Raw genomic sequence first — 25,302 nt, forward strand, 5'->3', positions numbered from 1 at the left:
TATCGGCCTTCTTGCCAAGTAAGTGATAGTAAGGTGAAAAATGCCATTTTTAATGTCTAAAATGTTTCTAGTGTGTTAAGATGTATAACTACAGGAAAATCATGACTTGAAAGTCTCTGTGAATATGTATGTTTTACATCATACGAATCTCACTAAAAGCTGTCTCACCAGCTCTCTAGTGCTTTTTTTTTCCAGGTACAGCGAAACACTAACATCATAGTTTCTGCACTGGAGAAGAAGCACAGTCCTTTCTAGCCTTTGTCTCTTGCTCTGTCATCCTTCAATATCTTCTGAACAAAGCCTTTTTTGAGGAGTGGGGGTAGGATTTGGTTCATGAAGCTTACAAAGTTCATAGCTTAGAAAGTTGGTGATAACCAATGTTGTAGATGCAATTCCAATGACAGTATTTCAATTCTGTAAATAGACGAGTATTTTATAAACAAAACAACCTTAAACATAAGAAGTAAAAGTGGCAGATCTTTAGCTTTTTCTAGAAGCAAAAATTGAATTCTAGAAACAATCTAGGGAGATGCATAATTTGAGTTAGCCACACACACGCTTCTCTCTCTCTGTTCTCTCTCTGTCTCATTTTTCATTGTGGTTTGGAAAACTAAAATGGCCACATTGTCATTTGTTCCTTGTCTGTCATTCTTCAGGACACAGTCCATTTTAACTTCATGCCCCTAAAAATGCTGTCACTGGGTCTCTAGCAATTGAGTCTCTCCAGTGGATTATAGCTACTACAAATGTAAAAAACAAACAAAACAAACAACAACAAAAAAAAAACAAAAAACACCACACCAATGACAACAACAAAAACCAAAAAACCAAAAACCAACCCCCCCACCCCCCCAAAAAAAAAAACCCAACCATCATCTAAAAAAGGTCTGGTGCTTACCTAACACTTTCAGGGATACTTACTGCTAAAATTTCCCTCTTCTGTGTGTGCTCCTGATTTGACTTTTGGCTATTGTATTTAAGTGATCAATTTTTATATAAACACAGAACATATTACAGAGCTTTAATAAAATAATTATGCTGGGAAAATTAAGTATCGGGGATAGCAGCCTGAAGCATGGAATGAATCACTTAAACTGTAATTTTTGACATAGAAGGTGGAAATACTTTTTGTGTTTAAAAAACCAATTTGCTTCATTGAGCAAAATCTTTTAAAGCACAAACCTTCGTTTTCAGTGAAGATATAAAGATTCTTTTATATGGAATTTGTATCTAAATCTATAAATATTTCTCCTAATCAAGATGCTACTCCAAGTGGCCATTTTAAATATCAGATCAGCTTCTGAAATTTACACCTCAGGAAGGACAACCATTCTCATTTGAAAAGTAAGTATGCTTCAGTTCCCATCATATTTAGTCAGCCTTTCTGTTTCTGTATTGAATATTCCTGTTTGTTTAAAGGAATGGTAGTTATTGAAAACAGCTTTTAAAAGTTAGAAGTTAATATTCTGAATGGTCAGCAAAGATGCCTGCATTCAACATTTGATCACTGTTCATTGCTTGCAGGATTGCTTGCTCTGCTCAACTTGTTCATTTGTTATGCTTTTAAAATAAATCTCACTTTAATCCTGATAACATCTGTATATTTTGATTCAAAATTCCCTGCAATATCTTGGTATGGAAAATACGCTTTGCTCCAGGTCTTAGGACTATCTTGCACATTTTTTACTATTCAGAGAGCATTTAAAACAAATTACATTCAGAATACAGAGTTGTTATAGAACCATAATTTTTAATGAATCTTGTGCTTAGCATTACAAAGTGACAAATTAAATACTCTGACATACATATTGATTTCTATTTCAGTATGCACTAACCATAAAATAAAAATAATCTGAGACAATAATGTTGCTTTATGTAGTTTGTATTCTGACATAGGAAACAAGGGAATATTGTATATGTTTGAATTTATAAAGTTTGTTTATATGCACCAAAGATGTTTGAGGGTTTTACCATTTTCATTTATTCCATGCAGTTTCAAATCATGCTAAAATCTGCTACACAGTGATTTAAAATCTAAAAATCTCAGGCCTTACCTGAACAAGTAAATATGATTTTAATGCAAAAGTTAACTGAACTTAGTTGTGCTAGAATTGTGTGTAGTATACTAAGCATCATTAAAATAATTAAATTACTAGTAATTTAAATCAGTACTTTAATTAAAATAGTTAAACAGCAAAGCATTTTCCAATAGGACAACGTTTAGTATAGCAGTTTTAGGTGATACAGTTATTTGGCTTGTCATATGGTTATGACAGATAGCTCAAGCATTCTGTATGTTGAGATGCGTTTTATTTTTTGAATGTTATGAAGTAAAAAGTTCAAACTCTTTGTTAACAATGTTATCTATTTGGGAATATTTTCTTCTATTAATTATTTAATTCATCCTTCATTAAGAAATAATTTAGGAAAGTTTTAACTCATAGTAGTCGCTATTAAATGTTTCAAAGTATTTAATGGGAAATGAGGCTGCTTTTTTTCCCTTAAATCCAACAAAATGAAATTTTTCAAAGGCTTATGGCAATGATTCTTTCAAATAGTAATCTTTATTTCTAGTGAGCAGATTTTTTTTTTTTAAACAATTTAAAATTGACAGTTGCCATTGATGAAATTGCTCATTGATCACTCTGAGAGTAGGCTCGTAGATTAACAAAGCGCATATTTCAGCTTACCGTTGCAGGACAAAATCTGAATTTTTTTAATGTATGTTGTTCACCACCTCTGAAACTATCAGGATATTTAAATTTAATGTAGCTTTGTATTTTTAAAACATTTTACTAGATGTATAGTATTTTGAATATATTTTGGTGAGTAGTTGGTTTTTGTGTTCTTGCTCATTTTCTGTTTTGTCTCAGAAAGCGATCTTCACACCTCACAAATGTTTTCTCTTGGGCTGGATGAAGGTGAACGTTGTCAATGCTTTGAGAACAAAATGTCATTCTAGAAAGAAAACACAGCATGTAAGCATGATGTTACTTTTTAGGGCTACTATCTGTATAAAAGTGTGCTCTCTAGATACACTGAATCTGACTTTCTTTATCCTGTCTTTTACAGGAAGGTATCTGATTGTTTTTATAGGCTTGTGAGGAAAGAGATGTATCTGGCTGCCAGATAGTAGGTACAGACTAAAAGGAGTAGGCAGCTCCCGTGTACTGAGTGCATTATGCCTCCATCTCTTTCTGTTATCATACACAGTATGCTGTTCTCCATAGCATACCCTCACAGTGATTTGGTCTTTGTATTCTCAGTGGCCATTGTCATTGTTTCAATTCTTAATATTACTACCAGGATTGCACTATTTGGCCTGCTAGTACTTAGTTGGATTACTAGTATTTAGTTGTGAGGTTGTTAAAAATCAGTTATGTAGGATGCTAACAACATCAGCAACTACATATGCTACAGAAATGTTTTCCGTATTTGGAACTCAAATATGTTGGAATCTGGTATTTTATTGCTCATAATAGCCTGTTTATTAAGTACTTTTTAAGTTTACGCTGTTATGTTGTGTCTAAGTGTTTGTATATAAATACCACGAACATTGTGAGGTAAAGGTACGTGGAGATAAAATATTGTCAACAGTTTGTTCAAATGCTCGAGAAAGCACAAGACAACTCAAAACACATCTTGTGTTTACTACCTTTTTTTTAATATTGAATTTCCAAAATAGCTAATTCAGTCCATTATGTTTGGTCTTTCCAAGACCACCAAAATCTACACACTCTTTTCTTTGAAGAAAATATTTTTCCTTGAGTGTCCTTTGTTCCTCCTTGTAGAATGACCTAATAACCTTTCATTCCCCCCTCAAGCATTAGAACAGTATTTCAACAGTAGCACGTCATTTCCATTCCCATGACAAGCCCAGATTGCACAGAACAAAACCCAGCACGTAATCAGTATCCATTAAAATCTTGACACAAATTCCCACTTCTGCTTGCAGCAAAAAAACTTTAAGGAGCGTTAGGTACCTGAAGATACCAGCATCATTTTTTGTTAGTATAACAACTACCCACCTCAGTTACCCATTTCCTAGGATTTTTTTAGTACATCAGTAGTAATTGGCTTGTGCCAGGTTATTGACACAGCTGTATTGGACAGAAGCTTTCTGGTTAGAAAAATGAGTATGCCTGACATAATCCTTTCACAGCCTTCATACTTTTTTCTCAAAGTACAAAAATCTGTATTTTTTTTATGGCAGGAGCATATGCAAAGTCTTGGGTTAGGAGAGGAAAATACCTACAAAATACATTTTCAGGGGGACAAAACCCAAGAAAATATGATCCCTCCTCTGCCCCCCCAGCACACACAGATTGTCTTATGAAAATGTCTCTTTAAATTGTCAAATTTGTCTTCTGTGTCAGTATCAAGGAGATGCAGGTCTGACAATAAGTATTGTTCCGCAGAAAGTCTGCAGTAGTTATAACTGGTGCTGGTAAGAAAGAGACTAGCAAGGAAAGATCACCTTCTAAGACTGAGCCACAGTTAAAAGGTAAGACATGCTTTTCTCATTAACCTTAATTAAACTGTTCAGTTAAAATTTCTCAAAGGATTAACGCAGTGGGAATCATTACAAGTTTTGTTATTCTGTCTTCTAGCTGAAATTTCTCTGTGTGAATAAGCAGTTTCAAAAGTGTTATTAGCATTGTGGTATGTAGAGAACAAGGCCGGTCAGACTTGGTGATCCAGTTTCAAAGCAATCAGCAGGGGAAAAAGAAAAAAACACCCACCCACCCCAAAAAAACCCAAGCAAACAAACAAAACAAAACAACTCCACAGATTTCAGTTTGCATTCATAATTTTTTTCCTCCAGAAAACTGCTCTCTGATGCTACTTCAGAGTTCAGCTGACAAAATTCACATCACTGAATTCATGCTATAGAAAAAAGCACAACCAGAGTGCAAAAATTACTGTCAAATACCAGTGAAAGTGTGGTATGAAGAAGTATAGATAGTCTTTTTGTTTTCCAGGACTGCTCACATTCTGTTTGCCCACTACAGAAATTTCAAAATGTCTGTAGTTGAAACATTGCTTCCACAGTTTATCATTCCAGTAACCTCTTATACAGCCTGCACAGTGTAGTAATTCATTATCAACTATCAGACACTGGAGTGGCTCTTAAATGGATGAGACAAAAATAAGGGAATTTGATGATAAAACCCTTAACTTCAATGAATAATTAGATGACTGTTTAGTTCTGCATGTGATCCTTCTAATGAGTACTTTCATGAATGGTGATGCTGAGCTTCTCTATGAAGTAGATATTGAAAGTCAAATAATTAAGATTTAGCATATTTTTTGTAAGTAGGAATTTGAATTTTTCATGGCCTTAATGTTGGATTCGATATTTGTCTTACATAGTATCTTGTTTCTTTGAAATTTCATATGGTCCTTATGGAGTGAGATAATCACATTCTAAAAATAAGTCAGAAATTATCATCAGTTATTGTCATTAATTGTGCAGAAAAATTGCATTGCAGAACTTGATAAAATTCTTCCTTGGATCTGTGTGCTAACGCCTTCTCTATCCTCTATTCCCAAGTATCAACAAAATTGTCACCCAAGGTTATTGTGCCTTAAACTCAGATTAGTGGCAGGGGTGAGCCGGAACACTTCCTACTGCTCATTTCTGATCTGAGAACTAAGAAATTCTTTAAGTCACTTAAAAATCATGCAGTCTGATCTGAGGGGGAGGGAGGAAAGCCAGAAGTCGTACATGGTTAAATTTGCCATTGGTGTGAGTGCTGGGACTCAGATGCTTGTATTTGAACTAGGATAACCTGTGTGACAAACATCTGTGGTGTTATTACAGAAAAATAGTATTTTCATTACACTTACTTTTGCTGTGTTTCCCCTGCTTTCACTCTTATTGTCTTCACTATAAGTCCTGGTCGACGGGTGCCTTTTGTCCATGGTATTATGGTTTGAACTCTGTCCCAGATATTTTCCCAAACTGCGGTTCCTTCCCATTTGAACTTGATCATTATTAGCTCACCAATATCTGTGTCCAGGGTGATGAGAAAAGAGTAGGTTTTATTCCCATTAATACCTTCAACTCTGCAGAAAACAAAACCAGAATAATGCTGTCTTAATTATTGTGGATTAAAGTGAAAAAAATTAGTTTCTCTTCTCTTTAAAGCCAAAGAATGAACTATATTTCCTCCTCCTTCTCCAGGAGGGAACATCACTGTCTCTAGAATACTCTTCCTCCAGGTGCATGAAGTGGTGAAATATGACAACATGCTAGAAAAGAAGCAGAAGTGGGAGAAGCTTGAACAGCTGGTGAAGCAGTAGTGGTTTCTGGCGGCAAAAGAAAAGGTGTCCCATAACAGCATCTATGTTATGTCTTTTGTCTGCTAGAGCAAATGCTGACCCACACTGTTGCCTTTGCTTTTGTTAATACAGTGTCCATCATGAGAAATATCCAAAATTCTTTACCTTAATTACAGCTGCTTATTTATGTGTGTTTTAATGGGTTAGACCTCCCTGTGTTAGCCATGAGATGGACCGAACATAAGTGGACAGGATACTTCATGTTCAGGGAAACTTCCAAGATTACTAAGTTTGTTTTATAGAGAATTTTCATGCAAAAACTGTATGAACATTGTAAAACTTTGTGATTTTTAGGGAGTATGGGTGAAGAGAGGACAATTTCCAGTTCATCTTCACTTAGCTGTACTAAACCATTTCACTCATAGCATGATTATGTACATGATATGGTAGTATAAACTGGCACCTTGTTTCCTACTTGTACAATGACATGTAATATCAATACTCACAGTGTGATGGGCAGGTTTTTAGCATCCTCCTTAGTGCCTGTCAGAGAGATGCTAAAAGTTGGCTCTATCTGCTTGCCTTGGATTTCATTGATGAAGTGGATCTTGAACTGATAATGGTAGACTGTAGAAAGGAAGAATTTGCAAAGTGACAAAATTAATGGTCAAAGAAGCAACATATTTCTCAGGCAAAAGAATTTTGATTGATTTTCCATTTTATTTTTTAAACAAACTTGTTGCAATTAAAACATCATCATTTTTTCTGGTTGTTGCTGTGCTGTGTAATCCCTTCGGGTTTGGGGCCCTGTTGCTCTATTTAAAAGGATGGAGAAAAAAGTTAACCTGGGTTGAGTTCCCTTTGTAGGATAAAACATTCTTCCATGGGAAATATTTCAGTTTTTCTGAAGTTTAATTGTTAGAATTTCTGGCAAGCCCTCTGTCTAATCACCAGACAAATCCTTATGACTGGACATGACTAGAGATGTATGATACAGATTGAAGACCTTATGCAATATAGTCAGGCTTTTTCTCCGATCGGCTAGAAAATTGCCCTGCAAAACAGATGACTCACAGACTTTTCCTTGACCGCATAATGATACATTGTGCTTAACATGCATCCGTTAACAATATGACTTTGTTCAAGCACATTACTATAAGAAAGATGTCATTAATACTTTGAGATTTGGTGAGTTTCTAGAAGAACAGTATTTAGGAAAGTCTTTGAACTGAATATTGTCAGAATGAAGAATGCCTAAGAAATCATCAGTGTACTGATTACGAGCAATTTGACATTTAGTAAATTATGAAAAAAAAAAAAAAACCAACATACAGTTAGAGGCCATGTGCACACAGATATTGTCAGGTAGATTTGTATGTCCAACACTCTTCTGTCTAGTGATTCTACCGGCCACCTTCTTGACAAAACTGATAGATTTGGGTGTTAAGGAAGAAAACTCTAAGTAATTTCTATTAACAAAGACCCACAGAGTATTTGGAAGAATTAGGGGTGTTGTATTTATCCTTGCAATTTGGTCAAATTACACATGGGAAACTGTTCTGGTAAACATTATTGCACACTAGTTTTTGAGTAGAAAGATGCTCTTTCCTCACTTCCTCTCCTCACCCACTTCACGCTTCACTACATCTGAGAATGGCTCCACCATACTGCTAAGGGAGTCTTCTTTTTATGTATATGCACAGATAGTTGTTGGGGGTTTTTTTGGTGCAGCTCTGAGTGTTCACAATGGAAGGTATTTGCTAGAAAAGCTGTATCTTTTTGTTGTTGTTTCATAGTTACTGTATGTTAGTGAACAATGTATTTTCTTTTGAAAAGGTGTCACTCAGTAGAAAACAAAATGGCTGATTCTTTGCTGCAAACCTGATGAGGACAGAGAGACTTGTTTACAGATCACTTTTATTACTAACCTGTCTTTCTCTGAGTTTTCTCTCCATGTAAAAATTGATTGCTCTAGTGTATGTTCTGATAAAGCCTAGGCTTTTGCTGTGGTTATGATCACAGCTTTATTATAAGTGTTAACTTCTTTGTAACAACTATGTTTTTGTTTGAACTGGAGTAACGTATGCTCCAGAATATAATGCCATTAACTTGGAAAAAGAAACATCAGATTTCATGAAGACGCAGAGGATTGTGAAGCATAATGCTGAGTTTCTCAAATTTCTTCTGTTTGGGCTTCTCACATGATCTTCTTTTTTTTTTTTTTTTTTTTTTTTTTTTTTAGAGGCATTACAAAGACGACTTTGTACACATCCTCCCACAGTTGCCGCTTGTTTGGGAACTTTTCTAAAAGGAAACCATTGTCTGGAGCACCAATATCTGCGTATGCGCCAAGGATGTTTTTTTGAAGCAAAACCAGTTCAAAGCATAAAAATGCAACATGTTTAAAATTGAAATCAAAGCCAATAGGACACAGATATTTTACCACAAGCTGAAACTATCTCTGTCCAGAGAAGACTGCAACACAGGGATCACGTTTCTGTGCCGAGGTGTGGTGGTGGCGGACACCGTGTCCTCAGAGCAATCAGTTTCCTGATTCTGACAGTGGCCTGACTGTACTGCAGCAAAATAACATTGGGAACTAGACACAGCCTCTAGAATTTTTAAGTCTACTTCAAGTAGCTTCCTGAGGCATTTTAAAAAGTATAAGAAGAGGTCCAGCAGATTCAGCTGCTCTGAGTATCAGTCAGGGCTGAGCAGACCCCTCTGAAGTCATCACCAAATACTTCACAGCTGCATTAGTGGAAGACTTCTAAAATTATTTTAAAAGTACCCGAATTTTTATGTTTTATTGCAGTTGAGTACTGGGCACTGTGAGGCAACAAGATGTGTAGTGCAAGCAGGGTTTTTAAGCATTTCTCCTCAGGACTGGAAAGCCCTTGAGTGTCCATGCCAGGGGTACACTGTCGACGTTAAAAGTGCTTCCCCAACCCCAATGTTTTGGGCAGGGGACAAGCGGGCTGACCCCCTCCAAGAGGAGGGAGGTGCACCCCCTTTCCAGTTGTGCTGGGCAGAATGGGCCAGCCCTGGCAGCAGGTGAGGTGGTGAGGGACCCCCATGGCTGTGGGGCTGTGCTGGGGGAGCCTGGGGGTGGGCAGGGCCCTGGTAATGCCTCAGTGCTGAGGAGAGGGGCGGGGCTGTGCTGCAGCAGGTGCTGAGGGGGCTGTGGGAAGGGCGCCGGCTGCTCAGTGAGGAGGTGGGCACACCTCACAAGTCTCCTCCATGTGTGGTGGCCTGCGGCTCTGAGCGGGAGCCCTGCCCGGGTTGCGCCACGCTGTTGCTCACCACATGCCTCATTGATAGCCGGGGAAGGAGGTAGTGAGGAGGAACACCACGCGCCAAAAGTCCCTGCACCGAAAGTCCCTTGGAAGAAGCGTGTCCCTGCTATTCATCCCACAGTCCTGCTTGTTCTCGCTTTAAAACGTATGTAAACCTTCCCACTGGCAGGTGAATGTCTGCTCAACAGCAGCAGTTGCCTTGTGGGCTCTCTGACAGCTGGGTTGTAACCAGCCTACAGCCAGGCCCAGGCCATTTTGTAATGGAGACTGGCAGATAGGCCCCGTTTCCCTGTCAGACTACTTCCCCTTTGTCTGGTAATACGTGCAAGGAACCACATTGATTGTCTCTCTGAGCTTAGAAAATTGTTACTTTGTGCTCTTGATCAAGTAATTTAATGGAGATAAAGCTGGAGTACCAGTCACTTTAGTGCTACAGTTCTGCCCTGTAAAAGTCCATGCTATTCTGTTGTCTGTCGATTCTTTGAAAAGTAATAATTTATATGTCATCTTGTAGACTAATTGCAGATAAAACTTGGGCAAACTTGGAACAGGAGGTTTTACAGGCCTCCCAGAGCAATTATGCTGCTTTTTTGGCTTGGCTGTATGCCTGCATACGTTATACAAACTCACACAGGCCAGTTGTAGGAAAATCCTGTAGATCAGGACCCTAAGCATCTCTGAGGCCTCAGATCCACAGGTAGCCTGTGGCAATCATGCAGCATGCTTTTTCCCACAGAAATACTAAGAGTCAGGGTCTTGATGAAAGGGCATCAAGATGGCCTACCAGGATTTCAGTTGTCTCAGCAAATTGACTATTCCCATAGATTTTATAAGCTTTAATAAATGAGTAAACAGGATCACAAAGCTTAGGCTCACTCTCACACTTTGTGATCAAGCTGAAGACTGCAACAAGTATTCCCACAAACCTTTGAAAGGCATATGTGCTCTTGTTTTCAAAAAGAGTCGTCTGCTTTTTGGGAGCCTTTCCTCCCTGATGTTGTAGCCCAGTGTGTTGCACCGGTTCTTTCTACAGCTGAGGCACATTCCTTTGTTGAAAGTGTTGATGTCGTTGCACCAGTATGCTGTGCTTTGCTTATCATTGTGAAGCAGAGAGTCGATGAACAAATGAACTGACCTCTCATGGGCACATTTCACAGTTTGAGTGATGCCTGAAAAAAATGCAAACAAAATTTTGCATGCCCTTGTTCCTCTTTACCATTTCAACTGCAGAGGAGTACAGTAACCAACTATAAACATGTTATTATTTTCCCCTCACCCCCTTTACTACTAAAACATCATGATTTTGCCTCAGAAATGATACGTTGTAGCAACTTTACTTTTAGGATCATCCAAAAATAGTTCGGCTGAACCCACATGATAATAAAATTGAATAATTTGATGCCTAAACTTCTCTAGCCTGACTGTTTAAGACTGTAAATGTGAACCTTGATTTCATTGTCCTGGCTGTTTTGGTCAATATGAAATACAATATGAGGCTATATGCAGTCTTTCAGATCATGCCACATTAAAGACAACAGTTTCATTCTGAATGAACACTGTTGTCTTTTGGATGCTCACGCAGTAATGTCATATTTCGTCCCTATCAGAGTGACAAACTCTCATGTTGAATTGAATTTTGCTTGCAGCTACTACTGGGGAAAAAGGAGCAAAAAATGTGTTAAATACACTTAAAAAATTATTAAATACATAGATCTGCTTTTACAAGAAGTATCTTTTTCTTCCTTAAGTGTCATCAAATTACGAAAGTTATTTTCTTCTATGTAATCGGGATATATCACAATGGACTTTTTATATATCTTCACTGATAAGCTTTCTAGCTGATGCTTGGTTTCACGTTTGTCATGAATTATCTGCTAACAAGTAAGGCCTACTTTTATGTAGTGTGATGATAGTTGAGAAATATTTTTGCAATGCAGTATGCTGGGTGAACAGTACTCTTCGGGGGTTTTTCAGTGAACAGTTCTGGTTGTCACTGTGCATCAGTACCTTGTCTTTTTTCAGTATGTTGCATCAGTTTCTCTATACGTTTATGTTTAGGTACACTGGAAATAAGCTTCTATATATAAAACCTAGCCTGTAACACTGGCAGTCAGGTCCTAGAGAGAGCATCATCTGCACAGCTGAAGGACGGGGAGTTAGGAACAGGTGAACTAAGGAGGTGAGTAGTACAGCCCTGTGTTTTATTTGATTTGAAATTGCACACTAGATGAATCTGGCTTAATTAGAATAAATTTTATCATTTACTGCTAAAACAAATACCTTTGAAATTATTCAGAAGTGCTTGGCAGCAGGATGCTCATGGCCTCATTTTCAGAGGTGCTAGGCAGCTAAATTCCTTACTGGAGTCAGTAAGAACAGTTTGAACTCTATACATGTAAAAATCAGATAACCAATTTCTAGAAAATAAATTTCCTTGCATATAATGGGAGATAACACTCCCATTAGATACTGTTTAAGACCATAGAGATACATGAAGTTTCCCAGAAATACTGTCACTGCAGCTGCAATGCTGCTTCCTGTTTTGTGCCATTGGTTCTTACCAGTGATTCCATATTGTGCAATGTGGTTATACACGTGCATGATGTGACAGCCAGGCTGAAAGGTGCCTCCATTGGGATAAAAGTCAAAATGAGCCACAGGCTGCTTGATGCCAACGCTGAGACCCATGTGCTGTTTAGTGAATGTATGAATAGCGTCTACGAAGTTTGCATCATCTGGAGATAAACGGTCTGTTGGTGACATTCCTTCAAACAAGGGACCAGCAGGGTCAAGGCCTGCAATAAATGCAAATAATCCTGTTGTGATATAGTGCAGATGGGCTGTTCTTTTACTGTTATGAGAGAAGTCTGTGATAAATATTTAAAAACAGACAGCACTGGTACTTTACAAGGTCTTTCACTGAAAGAAACAATGCTGGGAACACTTGTCCTGCAGAGGGTACGTGGTTACACCAAAAGGTAAACTAAACACAGGCACTGTAATAAACAGTAACTGCTACATGCACAAGGACACAGGCCTAGAGATAGATGTGTTTGTTATAGACAAACCATGCTCGCTACTGCTTTGTCACTTGAGGGATGTTTACTTAATTTTGTTCTTTCATACTCTAGAGGTCATGCATTTCAGAGACCCTTTTGAAGACACCAGTCCCACAACGAGGTTGACTTTTAGCCCACATTTGGAACCTGAAAGTTTATAAAGCTTCACTTATTGCTTAAAAGAGCTATACGTCTGCTAGATGTTGTTTATAATTATTTTTCAACTTTAAAAGTCTTCAAGGCAAATTATTACAGTATTCAGAAAAATAATATTCCTCTTAGGGAGTCTTGCTGAGTCTTAGTTTGCTAGATATTTTTGTATGGTGGTTTTTTTGGTTGGGAACTGATTTATGGAAAAGGACTACCTGCGTAGTTTAAAGCTACCTTCAATTTTGAGGATGAGCTTCTAAATTTGATATTCTTCAGTTGGTACTATGGACTAACGTAGTTGCATAGATGTAACTGGACGAGACTAGTAACACAGGCTACAAGTGGGGATGTCACCCTGAAGGCATACATTTCCTTTTATTTTTAATAGCTTTTATCACTATGAATTTTTGGAGCTTATTGTTACAAGTCTGAATAATTTTTGCTGAAGAATGCATATAGCTGTTACAGTAAATAATGTGTTGTAACTTTTTTACTTATACATTATCGAGGTTTGAAGTACTAATATGGTTTGAACGAGCAGCGCTGGTGAACTAAAGTCCTTCAGTGTATACACAGGTGTAATACCACAACATAGTGTAAAATCAGCTTCTTGGCATGCAGGTACTGTCACAAGAGCTGATTGTATAAGGGACTATGGTATGTGGCAATGAATCCAAGACCAGAATTGGGACTTCAAACTACAGTCATGCATATTTGCCTCACTCCCAAATCAGATTAAAATAAAATGTTTTCTCTGATAACTTAAACATAGCTAATGCGGGCCTCGTGTAAAATGCACTTCTGTTTTGGTTTTTGGGGGGGGGGTTAAGCTGTCACTGTGCATTAGATGTGGTACTATATACAGTGTATCAACCTTATAAATGTATCTTCATTACATTCATAATTAGTACAGTTACAAAACATTACAGAAGGTTCAAAATGACACTAGTCAAAACAATCAAGTGCTATGGTTAACTTTGTTTACTTTAAGCATCTCTTAGGGATACTCTAATGATATGCTGCTTGTAAAATGTAATCCAGGACTATCATTTTTGCCACAGGCGAACTGACTTCAATTCACTGTATGAGCAATGTACCACAATTGAAAGCTCAAGTACAGTGAGACAATTTCCTTAATGTAATTTTCTTTTTAAAATGAGTTGCTAACAATGAACAGTGTATTTCAATAGCTTTGGGTCAAGATAGTGACCAAAGATCCAAGGCTAGTGGCTATTATTTAGTATAAGGTGTTACTGGGAATGGATACAAGATAAATTCAAGCAACATGCAACTTGAATCTTTGGTTTATGATTTGTAGTCCCCACACTTGTATATTCCGTATGTCATAATTTGGACTGAGGTAGGAAAGACCAAAGCTAGAAATACTATGATACTTCATTTTGGAAAGTGTTTTTGTTAAATTTTCCAAATCTAATTTCTAAACCAATGGGATGAAACTTCTAAACTGTGGTAAATATTGCTATTCAACAGTTAAATATTGATATGACATTGATATGTCAAATATCTATGTAAATTAAATCAGTTGACTGTTACATTTCTTAAAGTTATAAGTCTTTTACCTGTAATTCTTCCAATCTTCTTTGTACCGCTGATATAACTTCCAGCAAATCCTGAAACATGAGCTCCTAGGCTGTACCCAATTAGATGAGCATTGCTTCTGGAAAATTGAATGGATTCCTGGAAGATAGTGGCAGCTTGATTTAGATGCAGAAAATGTGAAAAGTAAACAGTGAAATACTTACTACAAGCTAGGAATGCCATGAATTACAACACAAGAAATTTGTATGTTGATGATGGAGGTCAAATGAAGTGCATGGATCATGCACTAAATTTCTTCACTGGCTGAATGTTATTCCTTGCCTCCTTTTCATGCAGCAGGAAAATGCCACACATTTGGGCGCTGCTACTTATGTACTATGCTCAGGAAGACCATCAACACAGTAGGATTTTTGTTGCTGTTTGTTGCAAGTGATGCAAATGTGCGTTGCCTTTTGTCTGCAGCATTTGACTTTCCTATGACTATAAAATGGATATCTGTCCTTTAACTTAAGTGTAAAACAATCCTTTATAGAAAGTGCCTTGCTTTTTTTGCCTGAGATACTAGCACAAGCCAAATTAGAAGCCAAAATATCAAAACATTGATCAGACATGCTAAGTGATATGGCAATGACATTTCTTGGACTGATTTGTACAAAACTGGGTATCTGATCTGAAACAAACCTATTGAAGCAGAATTGGCCTCAGGCCCTTCTTTCTACCTAATCAATACTATCTAGATCTTAAGCATTTCACCTGAGCTGCAAGGCTCAAAGTTTTTCTGACTTGTAAAGAAAAATGTGGCGTATTTTTCTTGCAGGAAAGGCAAACCTCTGTTTTAATTTCATTGTGGATATTGCCTGTCCCAGTGGAGTGGCTTTGCAGTCTTGATACCTGTCTCTTGTGAAGATGAGGTGAAACTTGGCAACCTTCTTTTGAGAGAGGCAGCTCTTGGAAATCACAAGAGCTGACCAATTTTCTTGGCAGGTGTTATTAAGATGGATGCTAATGAGATTGTTACTGATCATGCCCTATTAATTCTTGGACTAAGAGTGCTAAGATTTACTTTATTTTTATTCTTTATTAAAATGTTGCACAGCACTGCAGTTTTTGTTACATCCATTGAGGATATTTCAAATACTCGCCTGCCTATAAGCAGACAGAAGCACAGAGGAAAGATAGTTATGGGAGTTGGAATGAAGAGGTTTTTAACTGTTAAACTCAGGAGGGGTGCTTCTCAACAGAAGGAAGGCTTACTGCTTGAACATGCTCAGTTGAACACTGTGAAAATTTGTAGTATATTTAAGTCCTGGAACGTATCATGGTACAAGAGAAGCTACCTACAATGCTGGAGCAAGGAGTCATTTATTCAAGCCTCGATTTGTTTGCTGACACGGGAGAAATCACAGACTGTCTTTATTGTTGACAATGTGGTGTGTCCTCCTGGGAACTGAACAAAGTCCACAGTTTGATTCATTCAATAATTAAACAGCTTCAAAATATGACTTTAGGCTCCAGCAACTTAAACTACATTTGACCAAGAGCTAAGGCTTCTTGTAATGTTACAACAAAAAATAGTGACTCTGGCTCTTCTGCCTTCTCTTTTGTGCCTGTTGTCCCTAACTGGGCATGGTATCTGACCACTTCTTCTAGCTCTACCGTTCCTGTTGAAAGCAGCTTAGCCCTTCAATGGTATTTGCTACAAACCTTTCAGCTTTGCAGTGTATTTCCCTTCCACCTTAGGCATCACCATATTTAAATTAATGTATTCAAAAGTTCATTGTGAGGTACAGAAGTGTAATTTCATTTCAAATTGGGTAGCTTAAGTTAGTGCTAGAGATAGATGAAATAAGAGTTGCTTAGGGTGCCTGGTTTGTATGAGTGATCTCATTCTAGTGTTTGCTTTCTGCCTTTTCTTAAATAGTGCTGGAGACCAGGGATCCCTTGCAGACTTGTCTGCAGCCTTTTCAATCCAGCCATGGCCACTGCTCCCTATGTAGCAGGAGTTTTGATAAGTAGTCACTACATTAGCATGGCTCTGTACTCACTACTGCCTCCATGTCACCTGCTTTGTGAGGCATGTCTGTCCTCTTAAAAGGTCTCCTTTTACATTCTGGATCTCTAAGCCATTATTTTAGAATAATCTTTGGGGAACTGAGGCAAAAATCAGACACAATGTCATGCTTGAATTCTGCATTAAAAGCAGAAATTAAGCACAGATAACATAAACCCATTTTACTGAACTAACCACTTGAAAATGATAATGTGTGCCTTCTTTCAAAGTGTGGAACTGACAGCTGTCTGCACACATGCTAATTGAAAAGCTAAAGTAGCATGAAATTCTCACCTCTAAAGATATATCAAAATATTTTAATAAAGAAGACCACTTGCTTTCTTCTCTTGCATGATGAAAGTTTTATGAAGTCATATGAAAGTTTATGGAAGAAAAATTTGCAATGTATTAAAGAAACATAAGTGAATGAAATGAACAGCATTAAGCAGCGTAGTATTTCAGAAAGGTGGTAGAAGCATAAGAACAGGTAAATAGGTCTTTTCCAGAGAAACATGTGTTGATCTGGGGGCTCTTACCTCCAACCATTCCAGGAAGTCTGCTATCTCCTGTCCTATGTAGCGTGTATTCTGTACAGCAATGGGATAGTGCTGGTGAGCAAGTGTAAGCCAGTCTGCAATGATCACGTTAATTTGTTTATGCTGAGACTTTAGAGCTGCTGCCATTTTCCAAATCCAACCTTCTAACATCCCATCCACCTGTTTGATTAAAAAAAAAAAAAGGGGAAAAAGAAAAAAAACATTCTTAAGGAAAAGCAGTCTCTGCCAAATATTTCTTGTGAAAAGCTCAAGGAAACAAAAAACATAATATAAACAAGGAGGGCCTAATGCTGATAACTAATCTTAGGGGCTTCAGCATGCTTCAGTGCTGAGAATCTTTGGGGTTTGGTGGACAAAAAAATTAAGAACGAATATATGAACTGTATAATAATTTATGTCTTGTTATATGAACTATTATCAGTGAAATGATTTCCCTAAATATTTTTGCTCATTCTGAGATAATTGGTATTACTGATTAAAAAGACAGACAGAAATGCCCAGAAACTTTCTGATTTCATTCAAGAGCAGCTGTCCCTGTACATTTAAGCTAAAAGGGTTGGAGAGGGAAGGAAGCTGGAGGATTGCAGACAGGCGGGCATTTACCTTCTACAGCTGTTCCATTTTGAGATCTGCTTTTTTTTTTGAGTCATTCTTTTTTTAAGGACCTGATCACAGTTTCCTTACTTAGTATCAAAGACCGCTTCTGATTTGATGGACCAGAATTATTATTTAATCTATCAGGTTTAATTGTTGCTCTAGTTGCATGTATTTCCTCAATTGATAGAACATCCTTATCTCTTCTGGTGTTTTAACAGAATTGGGGAGTCTCAGTTGTGGGTTTCTATACATGTTCCTCTAAGAGCCCAACACCTCTGCAAATTAAGTTAATATGAGAATGCTAAACTTCAATGGCAGCAGCTTCATGGTTCATGGTTTGTCTTTGAGGAGGGTATATGTTTTGAACAAATTCTTATTTAGGAAGCTTGGCTAAAGTAATCTAGGGCAGTATTTCATCCAAAGTCAGCTCTGCTCTTACTTGTTAAGAGAGTTATATGCATCAAGGGTGTTGTTCAAAGTTTCTCTGCATATTTGCAGAAGTGCAAGAAAGATCCGTTTTGCCACCTTATGTGATGACATTGGTTCTATGAGAATCAAGGATCTGTTAAAATGACATTATTTCTTAGCCTGCCTTTTCTTTTGTTTCTTTTTCAACTGAGAAGCTGATCAAAAGTCACTCTTAGTACTGCTATACTTTTGAGAAAGGTTTTCATGGTGGGTTTTTTTTTTTTTTACAGTTTAACTGGAAGCAGTTCAGAGATAATTCATTGACGTTGAAGGCTTCATTTTCAGCTCAAGGGGCTTATAGAGAAGTTCGCTTTAAAGATGTATCTGTGAGAAAGATGTGAGGAGATTGTGTGCACTTCTTTTCAATAAGTCTGTAAATATCTGGCAGTGAACGTATCAGAGAAATGAAACTGGTATTCAGTCCTCCAGAGGCATAGCACGTTAATTCAGCTACTTGTTCAAACTCTGCTGGCTTTAAACCAGGGCTGAATCTAATCCTTGGCATGGGTCTCCCATACGAAAAATTGCTTGTAGGCTGTTCCTTCAGAATCTCAGTGGGGAATATTCACTTTGTATTATTTCTAGCCATGATTGCTACCAGGGAAATCCACCATCTTTCTAATCACAACCTTTCTTCTGAAGTTACTTTTGGCACTAGCATAATGAGAAGGAAAGTATATCAAATCAGATGTCGTTTGAATTAAAAATAAAATGTGAGTTCATACCGACCAGCCATGGACTATCATCACCAGAGGAAGAGAGGCATTGAAACTGCATTTGTCAAGAGTCTCCAAATGATTAAAAAAAATCTGACAGCCTTCTTCAGTTGTATCTGTATAGAGTCGAAATTTGGTTTCTAAGTTTTGCTGATCCTTCTTTGTTCTAGTGTGCTGACTCTGTGATCCCAGTGCCTCTGAAATGAAATTCATAACAACAGTCATAATAGGACGGAATTTAAAACCTGAAGAAGTTACTAGTGAAACACAGTTTGTAAGATAAACTAGTAAGATCGAAAGTTAGCTATGTATAATTGCTGCCTACTCCAGGTGGGCCTAAGCTGTACATTTTGGGTCAAAAAAATGATCTCTCTCAAAGTTTGAGATGGTCTAGATGTGCCTCTGAGTCCATCTATTTGAACAATAACAATTACACAGGAAATACTGATCTTATTGCTATGGGCCCTTATAGAATGCCTAAGTATTTTAAAAACACAGTACAGGTGTTGTGACTTTACAGTGTTAGTGCATGCACAGGCAAGCACATTCATAGCCTATTAACTCTGCAGGGCATATTTTACTAATGTGCATTTGCTAGTAATTGCTGAGCAGGCATCATTACACTAAAATAACCATTTTATTCAGGGTTATAACTCTGCTTAGATACTTAGGTGACTGCTTAAAACCATTAGACCACATCATAAATGATTCTTTTTCTCTAAAAAGGCAACATGAAATGTTCTTGTTCTAGTTGTAGTATTTTTGGTGGTTTTGTTTTCAGATGAAATAGCTTGGTACATATAGGACAGCATTTTCAGAAATGGCTATTAAGTACCTGGGATGGTATCTGTATTTAATAAACTGGGGGCAGGGTGAACTGTGGTCTTATCAACATTATGACCTTAGAAGGAAAAACATGACTATAGAGAAATTGCTGAAAAATGGAGTAAATAGAGCAGAAGCTTACAAAAAGCACATTGTGACATGCAAGCCTGGTGTTTCTTTCTAACAAGACTTCAGACTGTTTATTTATCTGAAAGTAATCCATATAATAAATTATTACTTAAGCTAGAAAAAATGGGAATTAGTAGAAGAAAAGTTAGGGTGTGATGAGCTAGACAAATGACAGGTTACAGTTCTTTGTGTTGGAAAGGAAGCTTTTAGAGTGGACAGAGTTTACTAATGGAGTTCCTTGGGGACTGTTTTTTGGCTAATCTTGTTTTAATATTTTCATTAAAGAAGCAGGGAGGAAAGGTACAAGAGTGACAAAATTTGGAAGGAATTTGCTAATACTGAGGAGACCAAAATGTTAAACACTAAGAGATAGATGACCTTGAAAATACAGCAACAGAAACAGGTAGAAATCTCATACTATGAAGTGCAAGGTCATACAGTTGATAGGAATTTCTATATAAATGGGCCTCATAAATTGGAAGTGACACAAGGTTAAAAAGACTTGACTGTAGTAATCAATAACAAAACTGACTATGAGTCACTGCTGTGATTTGGCTGTGAGAAAGGAAAATATAATTCCAAGATGCATCAAGGAAGATGTTTTCGGTAGGAAGAGAGAATGTTAGTGCCAATAAGTTAAGGCACTTATTAGCCACATACAGAACAGCATGCATAGCTCTCGTTACCAAGTTCAGGTGATACCAATTCAAGCTGCAACAGCTGCTCAGCAGCACCACTAAAATGGTCAGGGAGGAGGCTTTTGGTTTAATTAGACCTAACAAATCATGAAATATTCTCAGAGGTGAAAATGAAGTATTTTATTCACTGAGAAAAGTTAAAATGATCTGTGTTGGAACAGAACTCACATTAGTTAAATTTTAGTTCTTATATTTTTCTTGCGTAAAAGTTCCTTAATATAACATTAGTATTAGAAATATTGTATTGTATTTTATCTTCTAAGTCAGCACATTTAAATTCTTTTGTACATCACAACTCTTATGTCTGTAGATGTTTTCAGAAAACATCTAAAATCTTAGCATATTCATTTCTGTATTGTATCTGCAAATGTGTCCTGAGATTGACATTGTTGTCTTGATAAGATTTTGATAATTTACAAGGTACTTCTGATACATTTACAGATGAGTCTTTATCCTGCAAGCATATTTAGTGATGGGAAACTCCCATATTTATATATTTGCAGTAGTAGCATCTTATAATGCACAGTACAAAGAACCCTAATGTGAAAGCATGCTGGTGTTAGATCAGACTGTATTTTTGCCACATCAGTCTTGTTACAAACTTTATTCAAGGTTTTATTTTAGTATAATGATAAGACATGATACAAACAGCATATTTAATTTGGTTAAGCGAATGGCATTTCTGGGAAGAAAACTCCCAAACTGAACTGCATTGGATGTGCACTGTTTTCTATTTGTTGCTAATTATTGTACATTCCAAGTAACTCCAGGCAATGTTATGTTTCATGGCTAGGAAACATTATTGTAGAAAGTTGTTCAGCCTTTTACAAGAGCTGGAATTTTAAAAGATTCAAAGTTAGTGAAGGTTTGGTTGTCAAAATTCTTAGCTTCAGTGTCTCACGTTTTTCTTTAATGGCACTTTTAACTGTGATAGCTAGCTAGGAATAAGTCTAATCATTTCTCTGTTACAATGTCTATTTAAGAGCATTTCTGTTGGATTTTTTTTTTTCTGGGAGAGGACTCAGTTTCTGAAGAAAGTAATATTAGGAGAAAGTGAATCTAGATAAAGAACTGAAAATTGGAAAGAGTTTTAATGATGTTGATATTCTTAACCTCCAGTTTATTCAGGCTTTGGTGAGTAGTCTCTACACAAAGGTAAGTATTGTGTTCTATTTTTAGCACAAAAAGAAAAACAAACAAAAAAAGTAACATGTGCCTGTTCCATTGTACACATCCTTTCTTTGTTTTATGCCTTGTTTTCATTTTCTTTTTGCTCTCTGTGTTTGTGCAAGGCAAAGGCACTTTAACTCTGCATGTTGTTTGTGCATACTACAGAAAACAAGTCTAATAAGTAGCTGTTTTCTTTATACATCAATTGTGCTGTGATGCTTTAATGGGTGAGCTTTTGGCTTGCCAGTAAGTCTGAGAGAGGGAGTTAAAAATACAGTTTGAGCTTCTTCATGGCTGTCAAAAGTTAAAAGTTCCAATAGAATCTGTTGTGTTATTAGACAAAGAACTGCCTCAGTCTGTTAATCCATGTAATGACTTGGAGAAGGAAATAGAGTCTGAAGAGCTTGGCTTCTACAACAGACTCTTGCTAAAAATGTCGTACCAGTGACTCAGTGATGTTATCGAAGGGAACTGCAAAGTTTCATGGGTCATTTTACAAAAACAACAAAATAAAACTGCTAAAAATTTTCCCGTGCTAGTTGCAGCTAAGAGTGCCAAGATCTTTCCAAAACTCCAAAGAGTTTCTCTTTGGAAAATTAGCCCTTACCCAGGTGAGTGAGTTGCTGACTTAATTTCCTTTTTTGCTGAAGATCCTACTCCAACATGAATTCTTTCAGGAAAGGCAATGCAACATGGCCACACTGATCCATGCGCTGTCATAAATTACCTTCACACAGAGCAGCATGGTAATCACGAGCAAGAAATGTGACTTCTTGATACCCCGGAGGAGATTCAGTCCTTTACCTTTCCTTGCTTTGTGTTAATGATGTTTCTATGAGGTGCAGTAAAGACTGTAACTGAAGGCTGGGTTTGTGAATACTACTTAACTGTAATATAGCAAAGTTTCTTGTAAAACATTTTGGAGTTAGTTTTGGCAGACAAATGAAAACACTTTTAGATTTGGCCTGAGATAATTGTGTTTTCTTACTGAAAAGTAAAACCAAAAGAGTGGTTCCCAGTTGAATCAATCGAAACTTTTTTTTATTGGGGATTTAAAAAAAAACAAAACAAAACACCTACATATCTGGTAGTAGGTCTAGTAGCCATCTGAATGCAGTGCACGTTGGGATATACAAGATGAGTTCAGTTATTGTTTCTCACTATTAGCATTTAATTATTATTCGCGTTATTAGTGTTTATTGCTTTAGGTGATGCCCATCCTGCTTCTAATAACGTGAGCTCCAAACTAAGATGAAAAGAGCATATGAGGAATAATAAGAAAGCTAGTAAAGATGAAGAAATAATTTTTTCTGTAAAAAGAGGTCTTGCAAATAGTAATAGTAATGGTAATTCCATATGGACCAAACTTAGATTATTTGAACTAAATCTTCTTTTTACCTGTAGAAGCAGGTTAATCCAGGAGACTGACTTGGATTGAATCACCCCAAAAGATGAGAAGGCATATGGTTTTCTTAACTATGGAATTTTTAGAGTCTCTTCTGCAATTTACAGATGTGAGAGTAATGCTTTAAGACTTGTAAATGAAAACTTTACTGGAAACTAGACAAAGGTCTGGACACTGGCCAGGGTTTGAAACCATGAAAAATCATATGCTTTTTTTTGGGAGAGATCCAGAATCTAAATATATTTCTTTCTATATCATGTCTGATTGGGCATAAAAAATACAACTACAAAATATCTGCTTCACACCACAAAATTTGCCTAAAGATGTGTCAGGAATGAGGACAACGTATGGTAGGACTATATAATGTTAAGAGCAAAATTTTAATATTTGCGAAGTCATATATTTTAAATTCATCTTACGGTACAGCATAAAAGCTTTGATTAAAACTGGCATTCCCAATTAAGGAAAGTAGCTTTTCTGGCTAAGAAAAATAATGTTCAGCATCCTTCTATCATGGAACTCTACAGGAAGAGTTTCTCAATAAGGTCTCACTGAAGAGGGTTGAAGAGGATGTTTCAATGGCACTCACCTAATTCATAGGCAACTGAAAAATTAATTAAGTAAACCTGAATGGAAGCTGAACTTTGAGCTGCTGGTATGTTAAGGATACTTAAAAATCATACACGTAAGCATACATACACACCCCACTGCCTAGACACAACATATTTTTTCTGATTGCCTTCTGACCCTTATTGCAGCCTCCCTTCATGTTCATGAGTGGATTTGTCTGAGCCTTAATAAATCTCCTGTATCTTTTGGATAGCTTTTACTGCTTTTCATACATGGAAATGTTTCCAAAAGAGTGCTTATGTGTTGTGATGTTATTTTAGTGTAACCAGTATCCAACACATTTAAGAAACAAGTGACACAACTATTGTGGTCCCCAGAATTACAGAATTCTGTTGTGAAATTGAGCAAAGGCAGTGACATGTTAATGATTTTTGTTTGAGCCATGGAAAGTGGAATATATCACAGACCCCCTCATTTTGAATAGCCAGATTTTTTTTTTTATCTCTTAAAAGAAGAGCTAATGACATGGAAGCGTTCAGGCCTCTCAATTTGACAAATGCTTCCCTTAGAGCTATTCTTGCTAGAAGCATAGTTGTTGGTGTTCCTGTTGCATATGGAAAATCCTCTTCACTAACCCCTTTTACTTTGTTTAGCAGTGCCTGTCATAACCTCCAGACTGTGTGCTTTCTAGGGAAAGCCATTTGCTGCAACTGACACAAAGAAATAGTAGACCATTAGAACATGCATGGTAAAGGACTCCTAAATCTGAAAATCCTGCAAAATTTAAGCAATAGTGTGTAAAATGTAAATAAACGGTATGTTTCATTTGATCCCTGTTTACCTAAGCATTTTATATCTCTTTGGGCAAAGCTTCTTGTACAATAGCTGACACAAAATCAGGACTGGACTACTGCTATTTAAAAGTTTATCCAATCAAAAAGATGATGGGAATAGGTTGGAAACATTAGGCTAGCATTTGTTTGCTTTTATATTGCTGATTTACAGCAGTATCTTGAAGCAGGGTGTGGTCCATTCTCTATTTTGTTGAGATTAGTAGTTAAGGTACTTACATATAAGCTGATTTTTATTGTTTGTCAGTTCAAGGCTTTTGGATGCCATTGACTAATGTTTGAAAGTTCCAACTCATGTACTTCCTAGGTGAGAACTCTAAAACATGGAGTGTTTTTTGGGGAAATCTAGGTGGTCTTGGTTGCTCTAGAGTCCCAGGCAAGATGAGGCAGTCAAAACTAAGGTCTGTTGATTTCTTGGTGTATTATCATTGTGCTTAAATTTTTTTATATCCTTATGCAGTTCCGTTGTGTTTTCACTCTCCTTAACTTGCTCACTGTCCTGGTTTCAGCTGGGACAGAGATAACTCGCTTCTTTTTAGTAGCTGGTACAGTGCTGTGTTTTGGATTTAGTGTGAGAATACTGTTGATAACACTCTGATGTTTTAGTTGTTGCTAAGTAGCGTTTATCTTAAGGCAAGAAGTTTTCAGTTTCCCATGCTCTGCCAGCAAGCAGGTGTGCAAGAAGCTGGGAGGGAGCACAGCCGGGGCAGCTGACCTGAACTAGCCAAGGTGGTATTCCATACCATGGAACGTCATGCCCAGTATATAAACAGGGGGGAGTTGGCCGGGAGGGGCGGATCATGGCTCAGGCATCAGTCAGCGGGTGGTGAGCAACTGCATTGTGCATCACTGGCTTCCCCCCCCCCTTTTTTGTTATATTCCTTTTCATTACTATTATTATTATATTTCATTATTA

At 37.2% G+C, this 25,302-nt stretch overlaps 1 protein-coding gene across 1 annotated transcript in view; it reads right to left on the reverse strand.

Moving 5' to 3' along the window:
• Positions 1-1,737: 1,737 nt before the first annotated feature.
• LIPC (lipase C, hepatic type) overlaps positions 1,738-25,302 on the reverse strand; it is a gene marked incomplete at its 5' end in the record, with an annotated part of 63,305 nt that continues 39,740 nt past the window's right edge. The window contains 8 exons of the mRNA XM_050903258.1: positions 1,738-2,958; positions 5,851-6,069; positions 6,792-6,912; positions 10,508-10,750; positions 12,143-12,376; positions 14,371-14,488; positions 16,937-17,116; positions 18,748-18,935. Coding sequence (XP_050759215.1) covers positions 2,853-2,958; positions 5,851-6,069; positions 6,792-6,912; positions 10,508-10,750; positions 12,143-12,376; positions 14,371-14,488; positions 16,937-17,116; positions 18,748-18,935 — 1,409 coding nt within the window. The remainder of the gene's footprint in view (positions 2,959-5,850; positions 6,070-6,791; positions 6,913-10,507; positions 10,751-12,142; positions 12,377-14,370; positions 14,489-16,936; positions 17,117-18,747; positions 18,936-25,302) is intronic.

The sequence above is a fragment of the Gymnogyps californianus genome, chromosome 11 (assembly GCF_018139145.2).
Source record: "Gymnogyps californianus isolate 813 chromosome 11, ASM1813914v2, whole genome shotgun sequence".
NCBI classification, from domain to species: Eukaryota; Metazoa; Chordata; class Aves; order Accipitriformes; family Cathartidae; genus Gymnogyps; species Gymnogyps californianus.